At 45.2% G+C, this 24,730-nt stretch overlaps 1 protein-coding gene across 1 annotated transcript in view; it reads left to right on the forward strand.

Moving 5' to 3' along the window:
• The window catches only part of Arhgef33 (Rho guanine nucleotide exchange factor 33), a 53,389-nt gene that overhangs the window by 16,468 nt on the left and 12,191 nt on the right, over nucleotides 1-24,730 (forward strand). Inside the window, exons 6-14 of the mRNA XM_004660050.2 lie at nucleotides 1,849-1,908; nucleotides 4,821-5,045; nucleotides 9,391-9,520; nucleotides 11,712-11,844; nucleotides 16,621-16,704; nucleotides 17,796-17,879; nucleotides 19,100-19,248; nucleotides 20,148-20,312; nucleotides 22,317-23,187. Of these exons, the coding sequence (XP_004660107.2) occupies nucleotides 1,849-1,908; nucleotides 4,821-5,045; nucleotides 9,391-9,520; nucleotides 11,712-11,844; nucleotides 16,621-16,704; nucleotides 17,796-17,879; nucleotides 19,100-19,248; nucleotides 20,148-20,312; nucleotides 22,317-23,187 (1,901 nt within the window). The remainder of the gene's footprint in view (nucleotides 1-1,848; nucleotides 1,909-4,820; nucleotides 5,046-9,390; nucleotides 9,521-11,711; nucleotides 11,845-16,620; nucleotides 16,705-17,795; nucleotides 17,880-19,099; nucleotides 19,249-20,147; nucleotides 20,313-22,316; nucleotides 23,188-24,730) is intronic.

The raw sequence follows: 24,730 nt of genomic DNA on the forward strand, positions 1-24,730 counted from the left end.
GGGAACAGGTGTTCCAGGACCTCCAGCCACTGTAAACAAACTCCAGATGCATGTGCCCCCTTGTGCATATGGCTTACATGGGTCCTGGAGAATTCAACCAGGATCATTTGGCTTTGCAGGCAAGCACCTTTACTGCTAAGCCATCTCCTCAGCCCACAATTAACATATCTACATGTAGAGTTGAGCAGGAATCTGACCCAAAGTTTATGGTAGCAAAGGAGACAGAAGTGACATGACTACAGAGATGCCACATTTTCATGCTGTTTTTATTTTTTTTTAATATTTTTTGTTCATTTTTTATTTATTTATTTGAGAGTGACAGACACAGAGAGACAGATACAGGGAGAGAGAGAGAATGGGCACGCCAGGGCTTCCAGCCACTGCAAACGAACTCCAGATGCGTGCGCCCCCTTGTGTGCATCTGGCTAACGTGGGACCTGGGGAACCGAGCCTTGAACCTGGGTCCTTAGGCTTCACAGGCAAGTGCTTAACTGCTAAGCCATCCCTCCAGCCCTCATGCTGTTTTTAGTTACCCATCAGACACCTACAGATCCAAGTAAAGAGCTGATGCTTTTAGCAAAAGCAGTCTCTAAGTTCTTATTTCAATCTTGCTGGTAGCATGAGTTCAAAGGCTTAAGAAGACAAGTTGGTCTCAAGCAGAGCAGGTGAGAGAGAAAACAAAAGGAGGAGAGGATGTGTGTGGGGTGGCAATTATTCTGGAGATGGATGGTCATGTAAGTATCCAGACTTTTACAATGAAATGGGGAGCCCTTGGAAGGCTAACCAGAGGAGTAAGAGTCTGACTTAACATTTTTTTTTTTTGAGGCAAGCCCAACAGACTTGCCTTTTTGTTGTTGTTGTTTATGAGAGAGAGAGGATTGGCATGCCAGGGCTTCCAGCCACTGCAATTGAACTCCAGATGCATGTGCCACCTTGTGGACATGTGCAACATTGTGTGTTTGCATCACTGTATATCTGGCTTACGTGGGAACTGGAGATTCAAACATGAGTCCTTAGGCTTCACAGGCAAGTGCTTTAACCACTAAGCCATCTCTCCAGCCCCTGACTTACATTTTTTTAGAGAGGCGTGGGGAGAGAGAGAGGGAGGGAGGGAGGGAGGGAGGGACAGAGAATCAGTGTGCAAGGGCTCCAGCCACTGCAATCGAACTCCAGATGCTTGCAACACCTGGTGAGCATGTGCGACCTTGTGCTTGCCTCACCTTTGTGCATCTGGCAAATGTGGGATCTGGCCAGTCGAACATGGGTCCTTAGGCTTCGCAGGCAAGGGCCTTAACTGCTAAGCTGTCTCTCCAGGCCCCTGACTTACATTTTCATTGCATCATTCTGTTCTTTTCATTATTATCACCACCTCTATCACAGCTAAACAATATTTTGGCTCTTACAGTATGCCAAGTCCTACTTTAAACAGTTTGTGTGTTAATCTATTTAATAGTTATAGTAATCATTTGACATAAGTAGCTCTCGCTGCATTATATTGCATTCCCCCGCCCCCCAGTTCTGTCTCTCCCATGAAACTATAAAATTTGTGAGTCTCAGTCTAGAGAGATGGCTTAGCAGTCAAGCCGCTTGCTGGCAAAGCCAAAGGACCCAGGTTTGATTCCCCAGGACCCACCTAAAGCCAGATGCACATGATGGTATATACATCTGAAGTTCATTTGCAGTGGAAAGAGGCCCTGGCATGCTCATTCTCTTTGTTTCTCTGCCTCTCTCTCTCTCTTTCTCAAATAAATAAATGAATTTGCAAATCTATTCTTAGAGCCTAGCTTAAACAGTGTGCTTAATCCATATCAGGGAATGAATACTAATAAGTCTTTTCTTTCTCTGTAGCCCAAGAGTCAAGGTCTGGTCATGTAGGAGATGGTAATGTGAAGGGAATGATGGGTTCTGGTAAGTGGCATTTCTGTTAGTTCTTTCTCTTCCAGAGACTCTATTTTTTCCCTCTTCTACCTTCCCCGCCTCTGTTTTTGTTTTTTGTTTTTCCGAGGTAGGGTCTTACTCTAGCTCAGGCTGACCTGGAAGTCACCATGTAGTTTCAGGGTGGCCTTCAACTCACAACGATCCTCCTACCTCTGCCTCCCGAGTGCTAGGATAAAAGGCGTGTGCCACCACGCCTGGCTCCTACTTCTATTCTTTTAGTCCCAAACCATGTATGAAAGAACTTAGTGTGTTAGTCATTTTTCTAACTCTAGGACAAATGCCAGAGAAAAATAAGCACAAACAGGCAAGATTGATTTTAGTTCATAGTCTCAGAAGTCTCAATCTGTGTCCAGCTGGTTTCATCGCTGTTGGCTTGAGGCCAGACAGGACAACATGGCAGCAGGAATGTGTGGGATGAGGAGGTTGCTCACCTCATGGCATCGGGGAAATAGAGGGTGTTGACAGGAAGGGGTGGAGCAAGGCATATCTTTCAAAAGAACATCATCACCAGTGACTCACTTCTCCTTGTGAGACCTCATCTTCCACAGTTCTTCTAACAGTCTCCTTAAGATGTGAGCCCCCCACTGGGCTAACCCACTGGTACAGCAGAGCCCTTGCTGTCCAGGCAGTCCCCTATTATTCGGTTATACTTTATAACTGAACCATAGTATTGGGCAAGATGAAACATTAACACTCAGATCCCTGTGTATGCTGGAGTAGAGAGAAAAGCTGGGAGAAGCCTAAGACAAAACAGTGTTCTTGGTTCTTTCTGGCTCATTTCAGTTATAAATGAACTAGTATTTGTTGAAGCCTCACAGGTTCATGAAATGGTCAATGACATAGATTTTCTTTGGATCAGATACTTTACAGTTTAGTTCAAAAATTATTTATTTAAGGCCAGGCACATCTTTAACCCCAGCACTCAGGAGGCAGAAGTGGGAGGGTTGCCATGAGTTCGGGGCCAGCCTGAGACTACATAATTAATTCCAGATTAGCCTGGATTAGAATGATACCCTACCTCAAACCCCCTTCAAATTATTTAATTGATAACTCATCAGAATTTTATATATTATTTCATCTTTTCTCCATTCTTCTATCTTTCCTTTACAACTTGCTATCATTAGTGTGAAGGAGATTAAAAACTTAAAAAACCAGGGGCTGGAGAGATGGCTTAGCAGTTAAGGTGCATGCCTGTGAAGCTTAAGGACCCAGGTTCCATTCTCCAGGTCCCACGTAAGCCAGATGCACAAGGGGGCACACACATTTGGAGTTTGTTTGCAGTGGCTGGAGGCCCTGGCATGGCCATTCTCATTCTTTCTCTACCTCTCTCTCTGTCTCTAATAAATTGATAAAAATAAAATATTTTTTAAAATAATAAAATATTTTTTTTAAACCAGAAAAGTTAGGTATCTTTGGTACCCTTCCTTCCTTCTCCCTTTTCTTCACTGTTCCCAACAGTGCTGCAGGCACCTGTAGGGCTCACCTGAGAAAAACCAGATCTGAAGAGTCAATACATGTGGCTTTAAATTAGTGATATTATGTTGATTTTTTTGAGCCATGCTTTTACATAGCCCAAGCTGACCTCAAGCTTACTATTAGTTAAAGATGACTTTGAACTCCTGATCCTCCTGCCAAGTACTAGGATTACAAGTATACACCACCATGCTTAGTTTTTGTTTAGTTTGGTTTTTTTGAAGTCTCACTTTAACCCAGGCAGACTTGGATTTCACTATGTACTCTTAGGGTGGCCTTTGACTCATGAGAATCCTCCTACCTCTGCCTCCCAAGTACTGGGATTAAAGGCATGTGCCACCACATTCAGCAATCATGCCTATATTTTACAAATTTGTATTTTAATTCCTTATTTGGTGGTGACTGTGTATAAACAGAGTATGCTTAAACCAGAAACAGAGAGAGGTAACCCCTCTCAGTTTGGGAAACTTTTATTTTTTGTTTTTTAAAAATATTGTCTCTATTTGCCAGCAGAAAAAGGAGGGAAATGGGCACACCAGGGTCTCTTGTCACTGCAAATGAACTCCAGATGTAAATGCCCCTTTGTGCATCTGGCTTTATGTGGCTACTGGGGAATTGAACCCAGGCCATCAGTCATTGTAAGCAAGTGCCTTTAACTGCTGAGCCATCTCTTTGGACCCCTGTTATTAATCTTTTTTTGTTTTTTGAGGTAGGGTCTCACTTTAGCCTAGGCTGACCTGGAATTTGCTATGTACCTCTGCCTCCTGAGTGCTGGGATTAAAGGTGTGCACCACCACGCCCAGCTCCTTTTATTAATCTTAATTGACATATTTAATCTTTAAGGGATTTGTTGTGCTCAAACAGCATATTTTAGTGGAGTCAATAATAAATACTATTTAAAAAAACATATGTATTTATTTATTTAATAGAGAGAGACAGAGGTGGGGAGGGAATGGGTATGCCAGGGCCTCTAGCCACTACAAATTCTAGATGCATGAGCCACCTTGTGCATCTGGCTTAAGTGGGTCTTATGGAATCAAACCTGGGTCCTTAGGTTTTGCAGGCAAGGGCCTTAACAGCTAAGCCATCTCTCCTGCCTGCACTATTTTTTGGAGGGGCACTATTTTTTTTTTAAAGAAGAAAGATCTGGGCTGGAGAGATGGTTCAGTTGGTTAAGCACTTGCCAGTGAAGCCTAAGAATCCCGGTTCAGGGCTTGAATTCCCAGGACCCACATTAACCAGATGCACAAGGTGTCGCATGTATCTGGAGTTCGTTTGTAGTGGCTGGAGGCCCTCGTGCACCCATTCTCTCTCTCTGTCTCTCTCTCCTTCTATCATTCTCAAATAAATAAATAAAAAGAAATATATAAAAAAAGAAGAAAGATCTTTCAGCAGATGATGTTTTTCAGGAGTGAACCCAACAACTCCAGAAGCTGATGACAACCTCAAGCCTTGCCTCTCTGCTGATGTCCAGCCCAAGGGCCACCACTCATCTGGTGTGTGGAGACAGCCTAAAGATGGCAAAGAATGGAGTGAGGAGTATGTCACCAAAGACCACCCAGATAAACTCAAGGAGGTCAGCCAGAGTCGACACAGTTCCCTGGAAAATGTCTTATGTGAAACCTCTTTAGCTGGTAAGTTCCAAGGGGGAATGCGGGGTGGGGGGTTCTGAAAGAGCAGAATGCACCAGAACTGGAAGTGGAAAGGCTGGAATCCAGGCAGTGTAGAATCAGTGGGGATATGACACCCTTGGCCTCTGTTTCTCTTTAATGCCAAGCACTTAAAGCCTACAGAGGTGAAGGGATTTGCAAACCAGCATTCACATGACCAGTAGGACTACCACTTGATTCTGGTTACTCATGACAGTTAGTAATGCAGTGTTTTTATCAGCACCATGCTCTAACCAACTGAGCTAATCGGCTAGGTGATAATGCATTTTTTTTTAAAGTCATAAAGTTGGAGAAGGCAGCAACATTTTGCAAACTAGTCGTTGATGTACAGTCTTCCAAAGATGAATCATTTATCAAATTCTGCTACCAAAATATCAAACACCGCAATAGGTTCTGTCCTCCTCCCCCCTTCCTTTCCTTTGAGTCATAACTCATTATTGTCAGATGATAACATTTCCCTGCTAGGGGAAGTAATTTTTTGCATGTAACTATTTTATTTCAACTTTGCTCTTTCTTTTGTTCTTCTTTTTTTTTTTCTTTCTTCCTTTTTTTTTTTTTCAAGGTAGGGTCTCACTCTAGCCCAGGTTGACCTGAAATTCACTATGTAGTTTCAGGGCAGCCTCAAATTCACAGCAATCTTCCTACCTCTGCCTCCTGAGTGTTGGGATTTTTACTTTTATTTCTTTATTTGAGAGGGAGAGAGAGAGACAGAGAATGGGTGCATCAGGGCCTCCGGCCACTGCAAATGAACTCCAGATGCATGTGTCACCTTGTGCATATGGCTTACATGGGTCCTGGGAAATTGAGCCTTGAACCGGGGTCCGTAGGCTTCATAGGCAAGCGCTTAACCACCAAGCTGTCTCTCCAGCCCCCTTCATTCCTTTTTATTAATCACATTGCATGACTTTATCACATTAAAGCAATCCATACTCCCATCATTGACATCTGTACTATTTCCAGCTTAGGGCTACCATGAATATTCTTGTATACTTTTAATATTTTTATTTATTTGAGAGGGCGGGAGAGAGAGAGAGGTAGATAGAAAGAGAAAGAATGGGTGTGCCAGGGCCTCTAGCCATTGCAAACGAACTCCAGATGCATACGCCACCTTGTGTATCTGGTTTTATGTGGGTACTGAGGAATCGAACCTGGGTCTTTAGGCTTTACAGGCAAGTGTCTTAACCAGTAAGCCATCTCTCCAGCCCCTTTTACACTTTAAAAAAATGCATACCCTTGTTTCTGTTGGGTATATGTATCTGTGAGTGGAATCTGTAGGCTATAAATTAAGATAGTATTTAACTTGGGGGCATGTGTATGTAGTATATGTGGTGTGGTATGTGCATGTTATATGTACATATGCAGAGCTCCCTGTGTGTTTGGAAGATGGGGAGGCTGTCAGCTGTCGCCCTTTGTTGTTCTTCAGCACACTTCCTGGAGACAGAGTCTCTCACTCTATCTGTCACTTGCCGTCCTTGTCAGCCCCAGTGATTCTCTGGCCTCGGTGCCTCACGGGACTGGGGTTATAGACACGTGTGATCATGCCTGGCTGATGTGTGGGTGCTGGGTAATCAAACTTGGGTGGTGTCGACCCCCTCAAGGCCTTGTGCTTGCACAGGAAGTGCTCTTTCTGAGCAATTTCTCCAGCTCCAGATCAGGTTTAACTTTAAGAGAAAATGATGAACAGTTTCCCAAGTGGTTCCAAAGTGCTGTGCGTTACGCGCCCACAGCAACATATGAAACTTCCCATTGTTTTACACTCCTTCCAATATTCACTGTAGGCAGGATTTTTATTTATTTATTTATTTTTATTTATTTATTGGTTTTGTGAGGTAGGGTCTCACTCTAGCTCAGGCTGACCTAAAATTCACCAAAAATTTAAAAAATAATTTTTTATTGACAACTTCCTTAATTGTAGACAATAACCCATGGTAATTCTCCCCCCCCCCCACTTTCCCCTTTGTATCTCCATTCTCCATTATATCCCTTCCCCCTCTCAAACAGTCTCCCTTTTATTTAGATGTCATCATCTTTTCCTCTTATTATGATGGTCTTGTGTAAGTAGTGTCAGGCACTGTGAGGTCATGAATATCCAGGCCATTTTGTGTCTGGAGGAGCACTTTATAAGGAGTCCCACCCTTCCTTTGACTCTTACATTCTTTCCACCACCTCTTCTGCAATGGACCCTGAGTCTTGGAAGGTGTGATAGAGATGTTTCAGTGCTAAGCACTCTTCCATCACTTCTTCTCAGCACTATGATGCCTTTTTAATTTGAATTTAATTCTATTTTAATTTGGTTTTTCAAGGTAGGGTCTCACCCTAGCCCAGGCTGACCTGGAATTCACTATGTAGTTTCAGGGTGGCCTCAAACTCATGGTGATCCTTTGACCTCTGCTTCCCGGGTGCTGGGACTAAAGGTGTGCACCACCACACTAGCATACGTTACACTCTAGGACTCATGACTACCCATGCCCTGGATTTTCAGTATCAGGGATGTATTCCCTCCCATAGAGTGGGCCTCCAGGCCAATTAGCGAGCAGTTTGTTTCCCCCATAACAGCCATGCTACTATTGCACCCATTGGCTCATTTGACCTGGCTGGCCAAGTATAAGGCTTGCAGTGTCCACTGCTGTCTTCACTGGTGATTTCTCTCCCTCCCATTGAACTGCATGCAGTGTGGCTTTTTCCAGCTTTCTGTCAGCTGGTCTCCATGGAGGAGGTTCTCAGCTCAGCTCCAGCAGGATTTCTCAGTGACCTTGCAGCCCAAGTATGTGGAGTCTTTAGCAATAGAGTCTTACCATCTATTCCTGGTGGGAAACCAAGATAGGCAGGATTTTTGATTTGAGGCATTCTTTTGACCATGTAGCAGTGTCATGTTATAATCTTATTTGTATTTCTCTGATGATTATTCACATTAAACATCTTTTCACCATGTACATTTTTATCATTCATAGATCTTTTGAGACACCTAATTAATCCTTTGCTCTACTTTTATTTATTTTTGTGGGTAATTTTATTTCAAGTTGTAGGTACAAAGATTTGTGTCTTAAAATGATTTTATCTTTTTGAAAAGAATTTTTACTTTTTAAATTGTCTCTATATTTTTGTTTGTTTGTTTCCCAAGGTGGGGTCTCACTGTAGCCCAGCTGGTCTTGACGAATAGCAAAATAGTATCTCACCATTCAGACTGGAGGTCTTCAACAAGTCCCTTGTTTTCATGTTAGCATCTCAGTTCCGCCTTTCTGCTATGGTTTTTTGTTTGTTTGTTTTGGTTTATTCGATGTAGGGTCTCACTGTAGTGCAGGCTGACCTGGAATTCACTATACAGTCTGGGTGGCTTTAAACTCACCACGATCCTCCGACCTCTGCCTCCTGGGTGCTGGGATTAAGGCTTGTGCCACCATGGCTGGCTTTCTTATGTATGTGTGTTTGTATATGTGCATGTATGCTCATATATGTGTGAGCACATGTGTGTGTATGGGCACACACATGTATGTGGGAGTATCTGTGCAGGGAGACGTAGGGATCCAGTGCTGTGATTACAGGTGTGCCCTCAGGTCCTCGTGATTTCTAGGCAAGCAACTTCTCCACTTAGCTGTGCCCTCAGTCCCTGATGTCTTCCCCTCCCCAGTATGGTTTTTTTAAAAAAAATTTTTGTTTACTTTTATTTATTTATTTGAGAGCAACAGACAGAGAGAGAAAGAGGCAGATAGAGAGAATGGGCGCGCCAGGGCCTCCAGCCACTGCAAACGAACTCCAGATGCGTGCACCTCCTAGTGCATCTGGCTAACGTGGATTCTGGGGAACCGAGCCTCGAACCAGGGTTCTTAGGCTTCACAGGAAAGCACTTAACCGCTAAGCCATCTCTCCAGCCCAGTATGTTTTTTTTTTTTAAATATACTTTATTTTTTATTAATTTGAGACAGGGAAAGAGGCAGAGCAAAAGAGAGAAAGAATGGGTGTGCCAGGGCCTCCAGCCCCTGCAAATGAACTCCAGATGCCTGTGCCACTTTGTGCCTCTGGCTTACGTGGGTCCTGGGGAATTGAACCAAGCTCCCCGCTGTTCCTCTTCCCAGTATCCTTTCATGGAATTTTGGGAAGATGTAGTTAACAAAAATAATTCCTTTTAAGCTGGGTGTGGTGGCGCGCGCCTTTAATCCCAGCACTCAGGAGGCAGAGGTAGAAGGATTGCCATGAGTTTGAGGCCACCCTGAGACTCCATAGTAAATTACAGGTCAGCCTGGGCTAGAGTGAGACCCTACCTCAAAAAAACAACAAAAAAAAAATATTCCTTTATTGGTTTGTTTTAAAGCTAAACGACAAACTGTGGCCTTAGAACTGCTTGAGTCTGAAAGGAAATACGTCATTAACATCTCTCTGATCCTGAAGATAAAGGCCACATTTCAGGGGTCCGACGGAAAGAGGAATTCCAAGGAGAGAAGGTACCTGCGCGCGCTCCCCGCCTTTGCTTTTCAGATTGACTAGAGCATAAGGTGAGCTGTTCACGGTTTCGCCTTGGGACTCCTGGGGCCTGTATGAAGCACCAGACAGGAGTGATGGCCGCAGCTGCAATCTTAGATCCTTGGCAGGTAAGAACCGAGCACAGGTTCCTCAGCCTCAAATTAAAGGGAGGCTATTGCTATTCCCGCGAGGGACAGATCTCACGGAAGTAACCGGGAATGGGTAGGGTGAGGTCTAAAATACTACGTGGTCATTAGACAGCGAATCGGGGTTGACAAAACTCTCATACAAGTGATCACACATTAGCAGTGATGTATATCCATGTGTGCTGTGTGCACCAGGTTGGGGACAATGTACTGTCATAGCAAACTAACCATAATATGACAGCACTCCTCCACCTCTAGCTGTTCATATTCTTGTTCTATTTTGTTTTTGAGGTAGGGTCATGGGCCAAATCACTGTGTTCCTTATTAATCCATCACAGTGCCATAGTGGGTGCTTTTCACCTGGGTCCTCACCATCTCCATGTGTGTTCAAAGGTCCAGCTGGTGGGGTCCTTTTGCCTCACACAGTTTCTTCCAGACATGGGCTCAGAGGGCTGGGGTCTCCCTTGAACAGTGGCCTTGGTCTCTTCTCTGTGGCTGTTGGAGCCTCCTTACCCTAAGGGGCTCATGTATACCTCCCCCCCTTTTTTTGGTCTCACTCTGTTGCCTAGGCCTACAGTGTTCTATAGGTACAACTGGGGGTTATATATTTCATTGGCAAGCCACAATTATGGGGCCTAATAACAGCCCACATCAAATCAGTGTATTGTTTGTGACAGTTCATTTTCCTACAGACTACCCCTTCAAAGCACCTAAGGTTGCATTTATAAAAGTTGATCACCCCAGTATGAATAGTAATGACAGCATTTGTCTTGGTATTCTAAACTCACAGTGGTCTCCTGCTTTAACTGTTGCTAAAGTTATAGAATTCATAGTGAGCCACCTGCCTTAGCCTCATGAATGCTAGGATTAGATACACACACACATGGCTTCTCCTTTTTAAACTGAGCTTTAGCAGCTGGCTGTGGTGGCGCACACCTTTAATCGCAGCACTCGGAAGGCAGAGGTATGTGGATTGCCGAGAGTTTGAGGCCAGCCTGAGACTACAGAATGAATTCCAGGTCAGCCTGGGCTGGGACAAACACAGCAGTACAACTTGACTCAAACTCGACATTGTCACATCTTCTTAAACTTATAAAATGCTAGGCCTTCCCTTGGGTGGGTGGGGGGGCAAGTGACTTGCTCAAGAGTTTCCTTATACTGTTTCAAGCCCGCCCTGTCTCTGTCTGAATGGGCTGGAAAGCCCAAAGGCATGTGCCTGCGGCCACCTGCAACCTGCATAGAACTTGTGTCCCAGTCTTCATTTGTGGGGAGACTAGAGTCTACAGGAAAAGTCCTGGGATTATTTGGGTGTAACTCATCTTAAGATAACATCAGTCCTGAGCGAACACTCTGGGGTTAATGCCATTCTGCCTAATGAGCTAAAACCAAAAACAAGCTCTGGGCTGCTAAAGGCCACCAGGTAGCTCATGTTGAATTATGCAAACCCATCTGGCTGTAACCATTGGCCGTTGAAGCCAAGAGTTATGTTGGCATACTACACGACTGGCAAGAGCAAAGTTATTAATTTGAAACTACAATTGGATTTTTCTTGATTATTTTTAGTTTATTTCTTTTTTTCCAAGGTAGGGTCTCACTGTGGCCCATGTCATCCTGGAATTCACTAGGTAGTCTCAGGGTGACCTTGAACTCACGATGATCTTCCTACCTCAGTCTCCTGAGTGCTGGGATTAAAGGCGTTCACAACTACGCCTGGCTCCTGGGGAATTGAACCTGGGTCCTCAGGCTTTGCAGGCCTTAACCGCTAGTTGTACTGGTCATAGGTAAGTTAACTTGTATACAAAAAAAGGGGGGGAGGTATACTTATAGCTTGCTAGGTAAGTTAACTATGACCAGTTGTACTGCTATTTTTGTCCCAGCTCAGGCTGACCTGGAATTCATTCTGTAGTCTCAGGTTGGCCTCAAACTTAACCACTAAGCTGTCTCTCCAGCCCTGCATTGATCCTTGCAGGGTCTTTTCTTTCCTCTTCCCTTGGCTTGTGTGATTCTTCCTCTGTTCTGTTTCAAGCCTCTTCCCTGGTTCCTTACGCTACCTTGTCCAGCAACACCTGGATCTGCTTCATGCGCTGCAGGAAAGGGTCCTGAAGTGGCCACGCCAAGGAGTCCTTGGAGACTTATTCCTTAAGCTGACAAATGATGAGGTAAGGTGGTTTTCCCCCTCTGCAAACCTTTGAATAATGGATTTGTGTTTTACTCATCTGCCTCTTTTTTTTTTTTTTCGAGGTAGGGTCTCACTCTAGCTCAGGCTGACCTGGAATTCACCATGTAGTCTCAGGGTATCAGCCTCAAACTCTCAGTGATCCTCCTACCTCTGCCTCCTGAGTGCTGGGATTAAAGGTGTGCGCCACCACACCCAACTCATCTGCCTCTTCTAATGGAGAAACTAGAATGAGTGTATTTCAGAGCTGCCAGAATCATTAGTACCTAACTTAACCTCCTCATTCTACAGTAAACAGATATATGGTTCAGATTTAAAAGCCATGGCTAAAATCACTCAGCTTGCTACGTAAGTTAACCATGACCAGAGCCCTGCTAGGTCTTCTAGCATCTGGTTTATAACCATGTTGTATTACCACTGCCTCCACTGAATACACACGTGCATGGGTATTTGTGTATGCAGTCACGAATGTTTACTTGTGTGTACTACATGTGACAAGTATATATGCTTTCATGCACACATATATATCCATCAGCATATACATGTAAGATTAAACATATGAGCTGGTAATGTGTATGTGTGTTTTCTTTTTCTTTTTTAAAGCATTTAGGGCTGTGGAGATGGCTCAGTAGTTAAAGGTACTTGCTTGCAAAACCTTCTGGCCCAGGTTTGATTGCCCAGTACCTATGTAAAGCCAGATATATAAAGTTGCACATGTAGAGTCTGTGTGAAGTGTGCAAGAGGCCCTGGTGTAGTCATATTCTCTTTCTCCTTACAAATAAATTAATGAAAATCTTTTTGTCATTGTTTTTTTTTTTTTTTTTGAGGTAGGGTCTCACTCTAGTCCAGGCTGACCTGGAATTCACTATGAAGTTTCAGGGTGGCCTTGAACTCACAGCAATCCTCCTACCTCTGCCTCCCAAGTGTTGAGATTAAAGGCCTGCACCACCACACACAGCAAATAAATGAAAATCTTGAAAAAAAAAATTTAGGGGATGGAGAGATGACTCAGAATTTAAAGGTGATTCATTGCAAATCCTGATGGCCTTATTTCGAGTCACCAATACCCATGTAAAGCCAGACCCAGAAAGTGGCATATGTGTCTGGAGTTCTCTGTCCTTCTTTCTCTCTTTCATAAATAAAACATTTTTTAAAATTTAAAATTATTTGCATGTGTGTGTTATGGGCACACTAAGGTCTCTTGCCAACACCAGCAAACCATACCAGATGCTTGTGTCACTTTTTGCATCTGGTAATACATTTGTTTTGCTACAAAGAATAGCTATTCAGCCAGGCATGGTGGCACATTCCTCTGGTGGCACACACCTTTAATCCCAGCACTTGGGAGGCAGAGGTAGGAGGGATGGCCATGAGTTTGAGGCCACCCTGAGACTACATGGTGAATTCCAGGTCAGTCTGGGCTACAGTAAGACCCTACCTCAAAACAACAAGAAGTGTGGGCTAATAAAATTGGCTTGCAAATCAAATTTTGTCTGTGGCCAGCCTCCATCTATCAGCCTACTACTTGATAGTAGGTTACAATACAAAATTTGCTAATTATTTACTTGTACAGAAGAGAGATGTAATGCTATTCTTTTAATATCACTTTAATTTTTTTAAAGATTTATTTTTATTTTATTTATTTATTAGAGAGAGGGAAAGAGTGGGCATACCAGGACCTCTAGCCACTTCAAACGGAACTCCAGATGCAATGCGCCACCTTATGCATCTGGCTTATGTGGGACCTGGAGAATCAAACCTGGATCCTTAGGCTTCGCAGGCAAGCTCCATAACTGCTAAGCCATCTCTGTAGCCCTACTTAAAATTTTTTTATTTATTTGAGAGAGAGAAAGAGAGAAAGTCAGAGGCAAGGAGGAAATAGATTGGGTGTGCCAGGGCCTGTAGCTACTGCAAACAAATTCAAGACACATGCACCACTGTGTGCATCTGGCTTACATGGGTCCTGGGGAATTGATCCTGGGTCCTTTGGCTTTGTAGTAGCAAGTACTTTAGCCACTAAGTCATCCCTCCAGCCCTCATATTAGTTTTTAAAAATTATTTATTTGAGAGCGACAGAGAGAGAAAGAGAGAGAGAGGGAGAGGGAGAGGGAGGGAGAGAATGGGCACGCCAGGGCCTCCAGCCACTGCAAACAAACTCCAGGCGCACGAGACCCCTTGTACATCTGGCTAACGTGGGTCCTGAGGAATTGAGCCTCGAACCGGGGTCCTTAGGCTTCACAGGCAAGCACTTAGCCGTTAAGCCATCTCTCCAGCCCCTCATATTACTTTTAAAAAATATTTATTTTCAAGCAGAGAGAGAAAGAGAAGACAGAATGGATGTACCAGAACCTGCGAACAATCTACAGAAGCATGTGCCACTTTGTGCATCTGACTTTACATAGGACTTGGGGAATTGAACCCTAGTCATTAGGCTTTGCAGGCACGTGCCTTAACTGCTGAGCCATCTTTCTGGCCCTCTATTATCATTTTACTCATTTGTGTTCAGCATACTTTCTGGAACTAGGAAGATACAGTCTGGAAGTTATAAATTGTTTTCCTGGGAGAAAATTGTATAAGTGAATATACATTAGTTGGAATACACATTAGTGGAAAATATTGAGAATTGCTGATGTACATAGAATAAAGTGATTTGGATAAAGTTTCCCTTTTGGGTAGAGATTATGCTGAGAAGGAATTATAAAACCAAATATATATTTTATCATTTAATAATCTAAAAATACTTTAGCTTACATGCCCCTTACCATTTCACCACCTTATTACTTCACTTTCTGTCATTAAGGTAGGATTATCAGTTTTAGTTCCCAAATTGTAGTGTTTATCCTAAAACCAAAATCATATATATAATTTTGAGACAGGGTCTCATGTAGCCCTGGTTGGCCTTGAACTTGCTTTTTAATTAAGTCTGGCTTTGAATTCCTGATCCCCCTGCTTCTAGCTTTTCAGTGCTGGGATTACAGACATGTGCCACCATGCTTAGCTAAACAACAGGGAGTCAAGACTTTTTCTTTTGCATATGCATGTATGTGCTATGCATGTTTGTATGTGTGTGCACGTATATGGACATGTGGAGGCCAGAGAACAACCTCTGGTGTTATCCTCAGGAATTCAGTCCACCTTTTTCTTTTTTGGAGAGGGTTTCAAGGTAGGGCCTCACTCTAGCCCAGGCTGACCTGGAATTCACTATGTAGTCTCAGGGTGTCCTCGAACTTACAGTGATCCTCCTACCTCTACCTCCCGAGTGCTGGAATTAAAAGCATGCGCCACAATACCTGGCTAGTCCAACTCTTTTTGAGGTAGTGTCTCTCATTGGCCTAGAGCTTACCAAGTAGGTTAGATTAGCTAGTTAGTAAACCCCAGGGATTTTCCTGTCTGCTTTCCCAGTGCAGATTATAGGAATAAGCCTTCATACTTAGCATTTTTATGTGGGGACTGGGGATCAAACTGAGGTTCTTATGCTTTTAAGGCTACCTCCCAAGCCCTCGCAAAGACTTTTTTTTGCATGCATGTGTGGTGTGATGTGCATGTTGTATACGTACCCGTATGTATAGATGTATGTGTCTAGCCCATCCATGTTTTCTTGAGATGAACTCTCGATTCAGGAGCTGTGGTTTTCTGCAAGCTCCAGTGATTCTCTGGTGCCCACCTTCCATATGACTGGGGTTACAGATGTGTGAAGCCACACCCAGATGTTTATGTGGGTGCTGGGGAATCAGACTTGGGTAGTTTGTGGCCCTTTTGGGCTCTAACACTTGCACAAAATGCACTCCTACCTGCTGATTCATCTGCCTCCCCTGCAGCACTCCTTCCCCAAAAGACTTTTCAGAAAGATGACTAAAACTTTCAAAAGCTAGGGGGTCAAGGCACTTGCCTGCAATACCTAACAAGCTGGGTTAGGTTCCCCAGGACCCATGTAAAGCCAGATGCACAAGGCGGCATATGTCTGGAGTTTGCAGTGGCTGGAGGCCCTGGTGCACCCATATTTATTCTCTCTCTCCTTGCAAATTGGTAAATAAATTTTAAAAAGCTTCCAAAAGCGATTAAAAACACATTCAAAGGGAATGATTAAAAAAAAAAATCTTAGCTGGGTGTGGTGACACGTGCCTTTAATCCCAGAGGTAGGAGGATTGCCATGAGTTTGAGGCCACCCTGAGACTCCATAATGAATTCTGGTCAGCCTGGGCTAGAGTGAGGCCTTACCTTGAAAAACAAACAAAACAAAACAAAACAAAAAATCTTGGGCTGGGCATGGTGGTGCATGCCTTTAATCCCATCACTTGGGAGGCAGAGGTAGGAGGATCACCATGGTTTCGAGGCCACCCTGGACTAAATAGTGTATTCCAGGTCAGCCTGAGCTAGAGCGAGATCCTACCTTGGAAAACCAGAAGAAAAAAAAAATCTGCCAAGTACTTCTTTTTCAATGTACACGGCTCTGTAAAAATGTTATCCCCTGGCTTAGCTGTTAAGTGCTTGCCTTGAAGCCTAAGGACCCTAGTTCGCGGCTCAATTCTCTAGGACCCACATAAGCCAGATGCGCAAGGAACATGCATTTGGAGTTTGTTTGCAGTGGCTGGAGGCCCTGGTGTGTCCATTCTTTATCTATCTGCCTCTTTCTCTGTCTACCACTCTCAAATACATAAATAAAAATGAACAAAAATAAGAAATAAATAAATATGAACAACAACAAAAAAATCCTCCCTGTTTCCAGGTTCTTACCATACAATTCTGTTTGTTTTTAAAGAACAATTTCTTGGATTATTACGTTGCTTACCTGAGGGATTTGCCTGAATGCATCTCTTTGGTCCATGTTGTTGTTCTGAAGGAGGTAAGCTAACTCCGCGTGTGTATGGGCTGTGCTCACATGCCGTCTAAAGTACTGCCGACCCACGCCATCAGTACAGCAGGTGTCCTATGCTAAGGAATGGCTTGAACAGATGCCCTGCTCAGAGTTAAAAGAGCCCAAAGATCCTTTACTGACCCTCTGGTCCATTCCCCTGGAGACAAGTCAAAGCAAGTAGCTTTCTAAGCAGAGTTCTCCAGTCTATAGCCATGGGAGTGTTTTGTTTCCAGGTCAGAAGATATGTATCTCAATATTAAATTCAGATCATTCTTTGTAATTTTATAAGGTTATAAAGGCGCTCTAGTCGTGTTGCTTTAAACCCTGCCACTTATATTAGGTGCTCAGTAAGTATGCATACCTGTATAACAGTTCGGGTTATTTTAGGTTAATAGGGAACAGACTGTCTCAGACACATGAAACCTGAGAGTTATCCATATTTCACAGGAGAGGAAGGGCTACATCTTATTCAACTACTCCCAACTCTATGTACCTTCTACCACATGGGAAAAAGGAAAAGAAAAGGAAGGAATGACTGCTAAGTCCAACATGTTTTCTGCTTCTAGGCCAAATGGCCAGTTTCTCATACTCCTTTCCCCACTTTTTTTTTCTTTTCCAAGGTAGCATCTCGCTCTAGCCCAGGCTGACCTGAAATTCACTATGTAGTCTCAGGGTAGCCTCAAACTCACAGCAATCCTTCCTACCTCTGCCTACTGAGTGCTGGGATTAAAGGCGTGTGCCACCATGCCCTGCTCTTTTCCCTATTAGTAAATTACTTCCTGGAAAATTTAATGAATTCCAGTACAATTATATTGAGTCCCCACTTTTACCTAGCACTGTGTTAAGATGGAGGGTATATAAAGGCAATGTGGATTGGATGGATTCAAAAGAAATATGTGATGTACTCTCTGCTGGAGAAGAGCTGTGTCTTTAGGCATGTGGCCTCTCCAGTCAGTGGCAGTTCTGGGGAAGAAAGTACTATGATAGTAAACCTCTCCCACTCAGGTGGGACCGATCTGGGCTTTTGCTGGCAGATCCAGAGGGACACTGAAGAGTAATTCCACCTTCCTTCCATTCAGGGTGATGAAGAGATTAAATCTGACATTTACACGCTGTTCTTTCACATTGTCCAGCGCATCCCTGAGTATCTGATTCACCTGCAGGTGAGCTGTGCATGTCATCAAACTCATGTCACATGAATATTTTTTTAGCTTCCAACTTGGAAATAGTATTAAGGCTCAAGGAAATATTAATATTTCCAGAAGTGTTTGTGTGGCTTAAGATTATTATGGTTATCCCACACCAAAAAGCTAAATGAGACAGTGTATATGAAATGGCTTAAAACAAGTAGCAGTCAGTACATGTTAGTGTTCACAAATCCAAATCAAATGCATATTCCACTACAGCACAGTAGGTATTTCAGTTCATTTCGTGTTACTGTGATGAAAGTGCTTGAGGCTGGGCTGCAGGGATGGTTTAGTGGTTAAGGCATTTGCCTGCAAAGCCAAAGGACCTAGGTTCAATTCCCCAGGATTGACGTCAGCCAGATGCACAAGGGGGCGCATGCATCTGGAGTTCCTTTGCAGTGGCTGGAGGCCCTGGCATGCCTATTCTCTCTCTCTCTCCCTCCCTCTCTCTGTCAAATAAATAAATAATATTTTTAAAGAAAGAGGCTTCTTTTGGTTCAGTTCTGTAGGTGCAGGCATCAGGGTTTGGTTAAGGGTTTCATTGTAAATACCATCACATAGTAGGACTGCATGTAAGAATGACAGGTCACATTGAGAGGACACAAAGAGAGGGTATGGGTTAGGATCACTTTTCTAAAGTGAGTCACTCTCATAGGAACCTACTCCACAAGACCAGCATTAGTTTTTTCATGAAGGACATTATCAGCCACATGTCAATGAACCTCACCTCCTGAAGGGCCCATAACCTTTCAAATACCATCATCTTGTAGATCAAGCTTCTGGTACATAAAACGTTGGGACACAAACAATATCCAAACTGCATAAGCCGATGTAATAGAAGGATCATATCCACCCCTGCCAGCTTGCCTTGATGTCTCTGATGTTCTCCTCATAAGTCTGTCCCCATTGAGATACTGCCTGTAGGTCGTTCATTGTTAGAATGTCTGTTACTTCAGGTATCTACTGAGTAGGTCCCTCTAACTTTTCAGACAGAATTACTTCAGGTTCATGTCCAAGTCAAACAGGAACAGTAATGACTTATTTATGGACATAGCACTAAGTCTGACCTTTCAACTTATTAGATGGACCATATGCATTGTTAGTTGTTCTGAATAAAGGGATTATTAGTTTGTAATAAAGTAGGGTGCAGAAGAGACCAGACAACTTCTCACCGTCATTTTTTTTCTTCCATCCAGAATGTCCTGAAGTTCACAGAGCAAGAACACCCTGACTATTACCTCCTGCTGGTGTGTGTGCAGCGCCTCCGGGTGTTCATCTCACACTACACCCTCTTGTTCCAGTGCAATGAAGATTTGCTTATTCAGAAACGGAAAAAGCTCAAAAAGTAAGGTTCTGTGTTGGCGTAGTCTCTAGAGAGGCTATAGAAGGCTCCCATGAACAGGGATATAGACTAGTCGATGCTTGTTAGTGGCTCCAACAAAGTGATGAGAGCAAGGGGTGAGGAGGTAAGGAGACTGGCTTCAGGAGGGAGATACCTACTTATTACCTGGCAGAAATTACTTTAGGAGGCACACTCTTTCACTTTGACATCCCTTTTCACATCATATTAACCATCCCCCAAAACAGTCCCTCCCCCCGGCCCCCCGCCAACTTCCCAGGTTCAAAACCGCCACTTAAAGCTCAAAATATTGTTTTCTTCATTAATCCAGCGAGCACTTACTGAACACCTATTGTGGGCTAGATAGTGTTGTACTCAGTGAGTGATGGAGGCCACCAGAAATCTATGCCATGTGGAGCTGACTCTTCAGAGCTGGAGCGGGAGGAAATAAGTGCTGATGAGTGCTGTGGTGAAAAGTGCTTGCAGCACAGGGTGGGGGACAGATTTCATAGTATGAAGAAACAAGGCTTGATTTGGCTCCATCTGGGTATCACAGGGAATAGAAGCAAACCATAGAACTTTAGAATGATCCAGACTTCTTAAATATCATCCCAGTCCATTTGGGGGAAAACAGAATCATTCTCTTGGGGCTCCTAACTAGAAGCTATCTCCCAACCCGGGGCTCTTCTAACAGATGTCTCTCCCTTTCAATCCCTTGCCCATGGGCTTTTTAGTCAGTTGATCATCATCGGTATCCCTGGCCAAGTGCCAGCTTGTACTCTATGATGCAAGCGACCTGGTTTATGGAGGGCCCTGGGGAGAGGACTGCTCACAGAAAGCTTTACTGGAGAGGGAACTGCCTTGCTTAGCCACTTGCCCACCAATAATACTATGTCCACTGTTAGGTCGTCCATGGCGAAGCTGTACAAAGGGCTGGCTTCCCAGTGTGCCAATGCTGGCCAAGATGCTTCCCCAACTGCGGGCCCAGAGGCTGTCCGTGACAGTGGGATCCACTCTGAGGAGATGCTGCAACCCTACTCTTCTGCTCCCTGTTCTGGCCCTGCTGTCTCGTAAGCATATGTTACTGTGGAAAGGTTAACGGCAATGCTCTTGGGTCCCAGGCATTTTGTGTAGATTAGCAGGTGGCCTGGATAAGAAATACAATCTACAGAGCCAGGTGTGGTGGTATACGCTTAGAGTCCCAGCACTCGGAAGGCAGAGGTAGGAGGATCACTGTGAGTTCAGGGCCACCCTGAGTCTACATAGTGAATTCCAGGTCAGCCTGGGCCAGAGTGAGACCCTACCTTGAAAAACCAAACAATAAAATAATAATAAAAAAAAAAGAAATATGACCTACAGAACTCCTTTACCCTTTGGCCCAACATGCCCATCTGTGATAGCTAAACTGACTAGATGCTTAGATCCTAGTGAAAGGCACAAATGACAAGTCAAAATTTACCTTGTGGATTGCTTTCAACTCTTGAGTCAGTGGCAAAACACTGTCTTCCTTCCAGTAGGCTCCAAACATGAAACACCCTAGTTATACCCAGACCAAACTATATGGCTGTTACTACACTGTGTAAGGAAAAGGCAATACAAGAGGTCTGGGGTCAGGTCAGTTCATTTCACTTTCTTTTCCTATCTGTAAATGTGAGTCCTAATTTTCATCTTAAGATTTCTTTCTGGTGATCCCATAAGCATTGGTGTTTGCATCTTTTGTACATGTCTATGGTAAAATTAAAATATGAGTATCACAGTAGCAGAATAACTACTGTGGTCAGTGTGTAGTAATTCATTTATATGCCTGGCAACTAAAGCAAACCTGAAAAATGGTTTGCTGGGCATACTACATTACTTTGCAAACTATTAAAATGGCTAATTTGGGCTGGAGAGATGGCTTAGCGGTTGCCTGTGAAGCCTAAGGACCCAGCTTCGAGTCCCCAGAACCCATGTAAGCCATATGCATACGGTGGTGCATGCAACTGGAGTTCATTTGCAGAAACCCTGGTGTACCCATTCTCTTTCTCCTTGCAAATAAATAAATAAATAAAAATATTTAGGAACAAAGAACCCCTCTAATTCATGATCCATTCAAAGACTCCCATGAAATTGGGCATAGTTAAGAGGGACGGACAGCTTTTCCAACATATTTCTTGGTGGGTGCAAGTTTGAGATGCCATATAGATGCCTCATGTCCACAGAACTTATTTATGGAAAACCTAAAATTTACACCAGAGCCCAAATATTATTGAGATGCCGTTATTAAGGTGTACCGCATTCATTTCATTTAGCACAGTTAATTTTAGGCGTGAAGTACAGGTGAGTTTCTGTTGTGCTAGTACAAGAAGGGAAAGAAGAGGACTGAAAATGAGATGCCTTGGGATCATGACAGGTGGTGGGTGAGGTGACTCAGTGTTTCCACTTTCCTGATGATCATCTTTGGCCTGTCAGCCATCTGTATTTGTTGTCTCAGTGCGGGAGCTGTTTCCACCCTACCACTTGAGGACAGGGGTTCTGGGGATGGAGAGAGCTCCTTAGTGGAAACTCGAGTTCCGTAGGCACAGGGAAGAGAGGAAATGGCAGAGGTTTTCTCCTGGTTGGTGAGATGGGTAAACACTAATATGCAGTGTATGTGTGTGTATGCTTTTTTTTTTTCTGAGGTAGGGTCTCACTCTGGGCCAGGCTGACCTGGAACTCACTCTGTAGACTCAGGGTGGCCTCGAACTCACGGTGATCCTCCTGCCTTTGCCTCCTGAGTGCTGGGATTAAAGGTGTGTGCCACCACACCCGGCTATATACAGGCTTTTTTTGAGGTAGGGTTTCACTCTAGCCCAGGCTGACCTGAAACTCACTCTGTGGCCTCAGGGTGGCCTCGAACTCATAGCAATCCTCCTAACCTCTGCCTCTAGAGTGTTGGGATTAAAGGCGTGCACCCCCATGCCTGGCTATCTATTTTTTTTCTTCCCGAGGTGGGGTCTCTGTCCAGCCCAGGTACACCTGGAACTCACTCTTTACTCTCAGGATGGCTTCGAATTCAAGGCGACCCTCATACCTGTGCCTCTTTTCCCTTACAGACATCTGCTACCCCCAGCGAAGAAAAGCCAGCAGCAGCAGCAGCAGCAGCAGCAGCAGCAGCAGCAGCAGCAGCAGCAGAGCCTGATGGACAGCATGCAGCCCTGCAAGCCCAGCGAGTGGGAGCTGGAGGGCAGAAAGCACGAGAGGCCCGAGGGCCTGCTGGCGCCTGCACAGTTCTGTGCGGCTGAGCAGGACGTGAAGGCGCTCGCGGGGCCGCTGCAGTCCATCCCGGAGATGGACTTCGAGCCGTCGCCCGCGGCCGAGCCGCTGGGCCACGTGGAGCGTTCGCTGCGCGCGCAGGCCGAGATGCTGCCGGACCCGCGCGGCTACGTGTCGGCGGCCTACGACGAGTTCGAGTACGGCGGCGAGCTCTTCGCGCTGCCCGCGCCCTACGACGAGGAGCCCTTTCAGGCGCCGGTGCTCTTCGAGAACTGCTCCCCGGCCTCGTCCGAATCGAGCCTGGACATCTGCTTCCTTCGTCCCGTCAGCTTCGCTGTGGAAGCCGAGCGGCCAGAGCACGCGCTACAGCCACTGCCCAAGAGCGCGACGTCGCCCGCAGGCAGCAGTGCCGGCGCCGCAGCCTACAAGCTGGAGGCTACCGCGCAGGCGCAGGCGCAGGCGCACGGCAAGGCCAAGCCGCTGAGCCGCTCGCTGAAGGAGTTCCCGCGCGCGCCGCCTCCCGACGGCGCGGCCCCGCGCCTCTACAGCACGCGCAGCAGCAGCGGCGGCCGCGCGCCTCTCAAGGCCGAGCGCACGGCGCAGGCGCACAGCCCGGCCTCCGCCGCCGCCCTCTCCCGAGGCGCGCCGCGGAACTTCTTTCCCCAACAGAGGTCCCAAAGCGAAAAACAGACCTATTTGGAAGTAAGGAGGGTAAAGTAAAACCGATGCCCCCCAAACCGAGGGCGGTCTTTGAGTTCCCCTAGCGTGCAGGGAGCAGGTTGGGGGAGGCGGCGTGACCGGCGGGACAGGCTCACGGCCTTCGATGGAGAGAACGCGGCACGTGCGCGGCAAGTGCAGGCGGTTAGCTGGGGTTAGGCCTGCGCCACGTGCTAGGCACGCACGGCCAGGGCCCGGCGCGTCTGCCTGCAAAACCAAGCACGGCTTCTTTTCCTTTTCTTTCCTTCTCTTCCCTTCCCTTCCCTTCCCTTCCCTTCCCTTCCCTTCCCTTCCCTTCCCTTCCCTTCCCTTCCCTTCCCTTCCCTTCCCTTCCCTTCCCTTCCCTTCCCTTCCTCTTCCTCTTCCTCTTCCTCTTCCTCTTCCTCTTCCCCTTCCCCTTCCCCTTCCCCTTCCCCTTCCCCCCTTCCCCCCTTCCCCCCTTCCCCTTTCCCTTTCTTTCATCTTCCTTTCTTCTTTCCTCCCTCCCTCCCTCCCTCTCTCTTTCTTTTTAAATTTTTATTTATTTGAGAGAGAGAAAAAGAAAGAAAGAAAAAAGCAGAATGGGCAGGCCTCCAGCCACTGCAAACGGAACTCCAGACACATACACCACCTTGTGCCTCTGGCTTACCTGAGTCCTGCGGGATGGAACCTAGGTTCTTTGACTTTGCGATCAAACACGCCTTAAAGGCTAAGCTATCCCTCCAGCCCATATGGTTCTTCTTTTAGGTGCACCTCCTTGTTCTCAGTATACAATGTACAAAAATACTAAACACTTGGTTAGCCACTCCCAGCCACCCTTGCTTGGAAAGCTAGTTGCCCTCTGTCAATTTGCTGCAAAGTTAATTCATTTTCACTTCCTTTCCTTTTGACTGGAACCAGGTTATATTCACTCAAAAATGCCTTTCCGTCTCACTGAATGTTGAGGCACGTTGACGTCTATTGTCTATGTCTCTCTGAGCCTTGAAGTACTTAAAAGGGTTTATGCATTCACAAAGGGGGTTGTAGTTCCTGGGCAAATATTAAATTCACAGTGTAACTGGATCAGGAGATCTGATTCAGCAGAGAGTTAACATAGTAGCTCTCACCTATACCCACCACACTTCAATTCCACTTATTTGCAAGTGAGGGGACAGATTGGGCATCATTTGGTTCCTTGCATTAATTTTTCAGCAATGACTGAGTGGCCACCTTATACAGGGCTCTGTGGTAGCTGGTGGGGCCTCAAGAAATAAACAGCGAGTCAGAATCTAGCCCGCAGAACACTATAGGAGGGAGCTTACAGGAGGGTTATCTAACAATTCTTGGGACAAAGAAGGCTGCTATATACATTGAACAGCTTGATTAGATTGTTTGTTTATTTATTTTTGGTTTTTCGAGGTTGGGTCTCACTCTAGCCCAGACTGACCTGGAATTCACTATGTCATCTCAGGGTGGCCTCAAAGTTATGGTGATCCTTTCTGCCTCCCGAGTTCTGGGATTAAAGGAGTGTGTCACCACCCCTGGCTGAATTAGATTTTAAAAGCTGGGAGAGCAAAAG

The sequence above is a fragment of the Jaculus jaculus genome, chromosome 18 (assembly GCF_020740685.1).
Source record: "Jaculus jaculus isolate mJacJac1 chromosome 18, mJacJac1.mat.Y.cur, whole genome shotgun sequence".
NCBI classification, from domain to species: Eukaryota; Metazoa; Chordata; class Mammalia; order Rodentia; family Dipodidae; genus Jaculus; species Jaculus jaculus.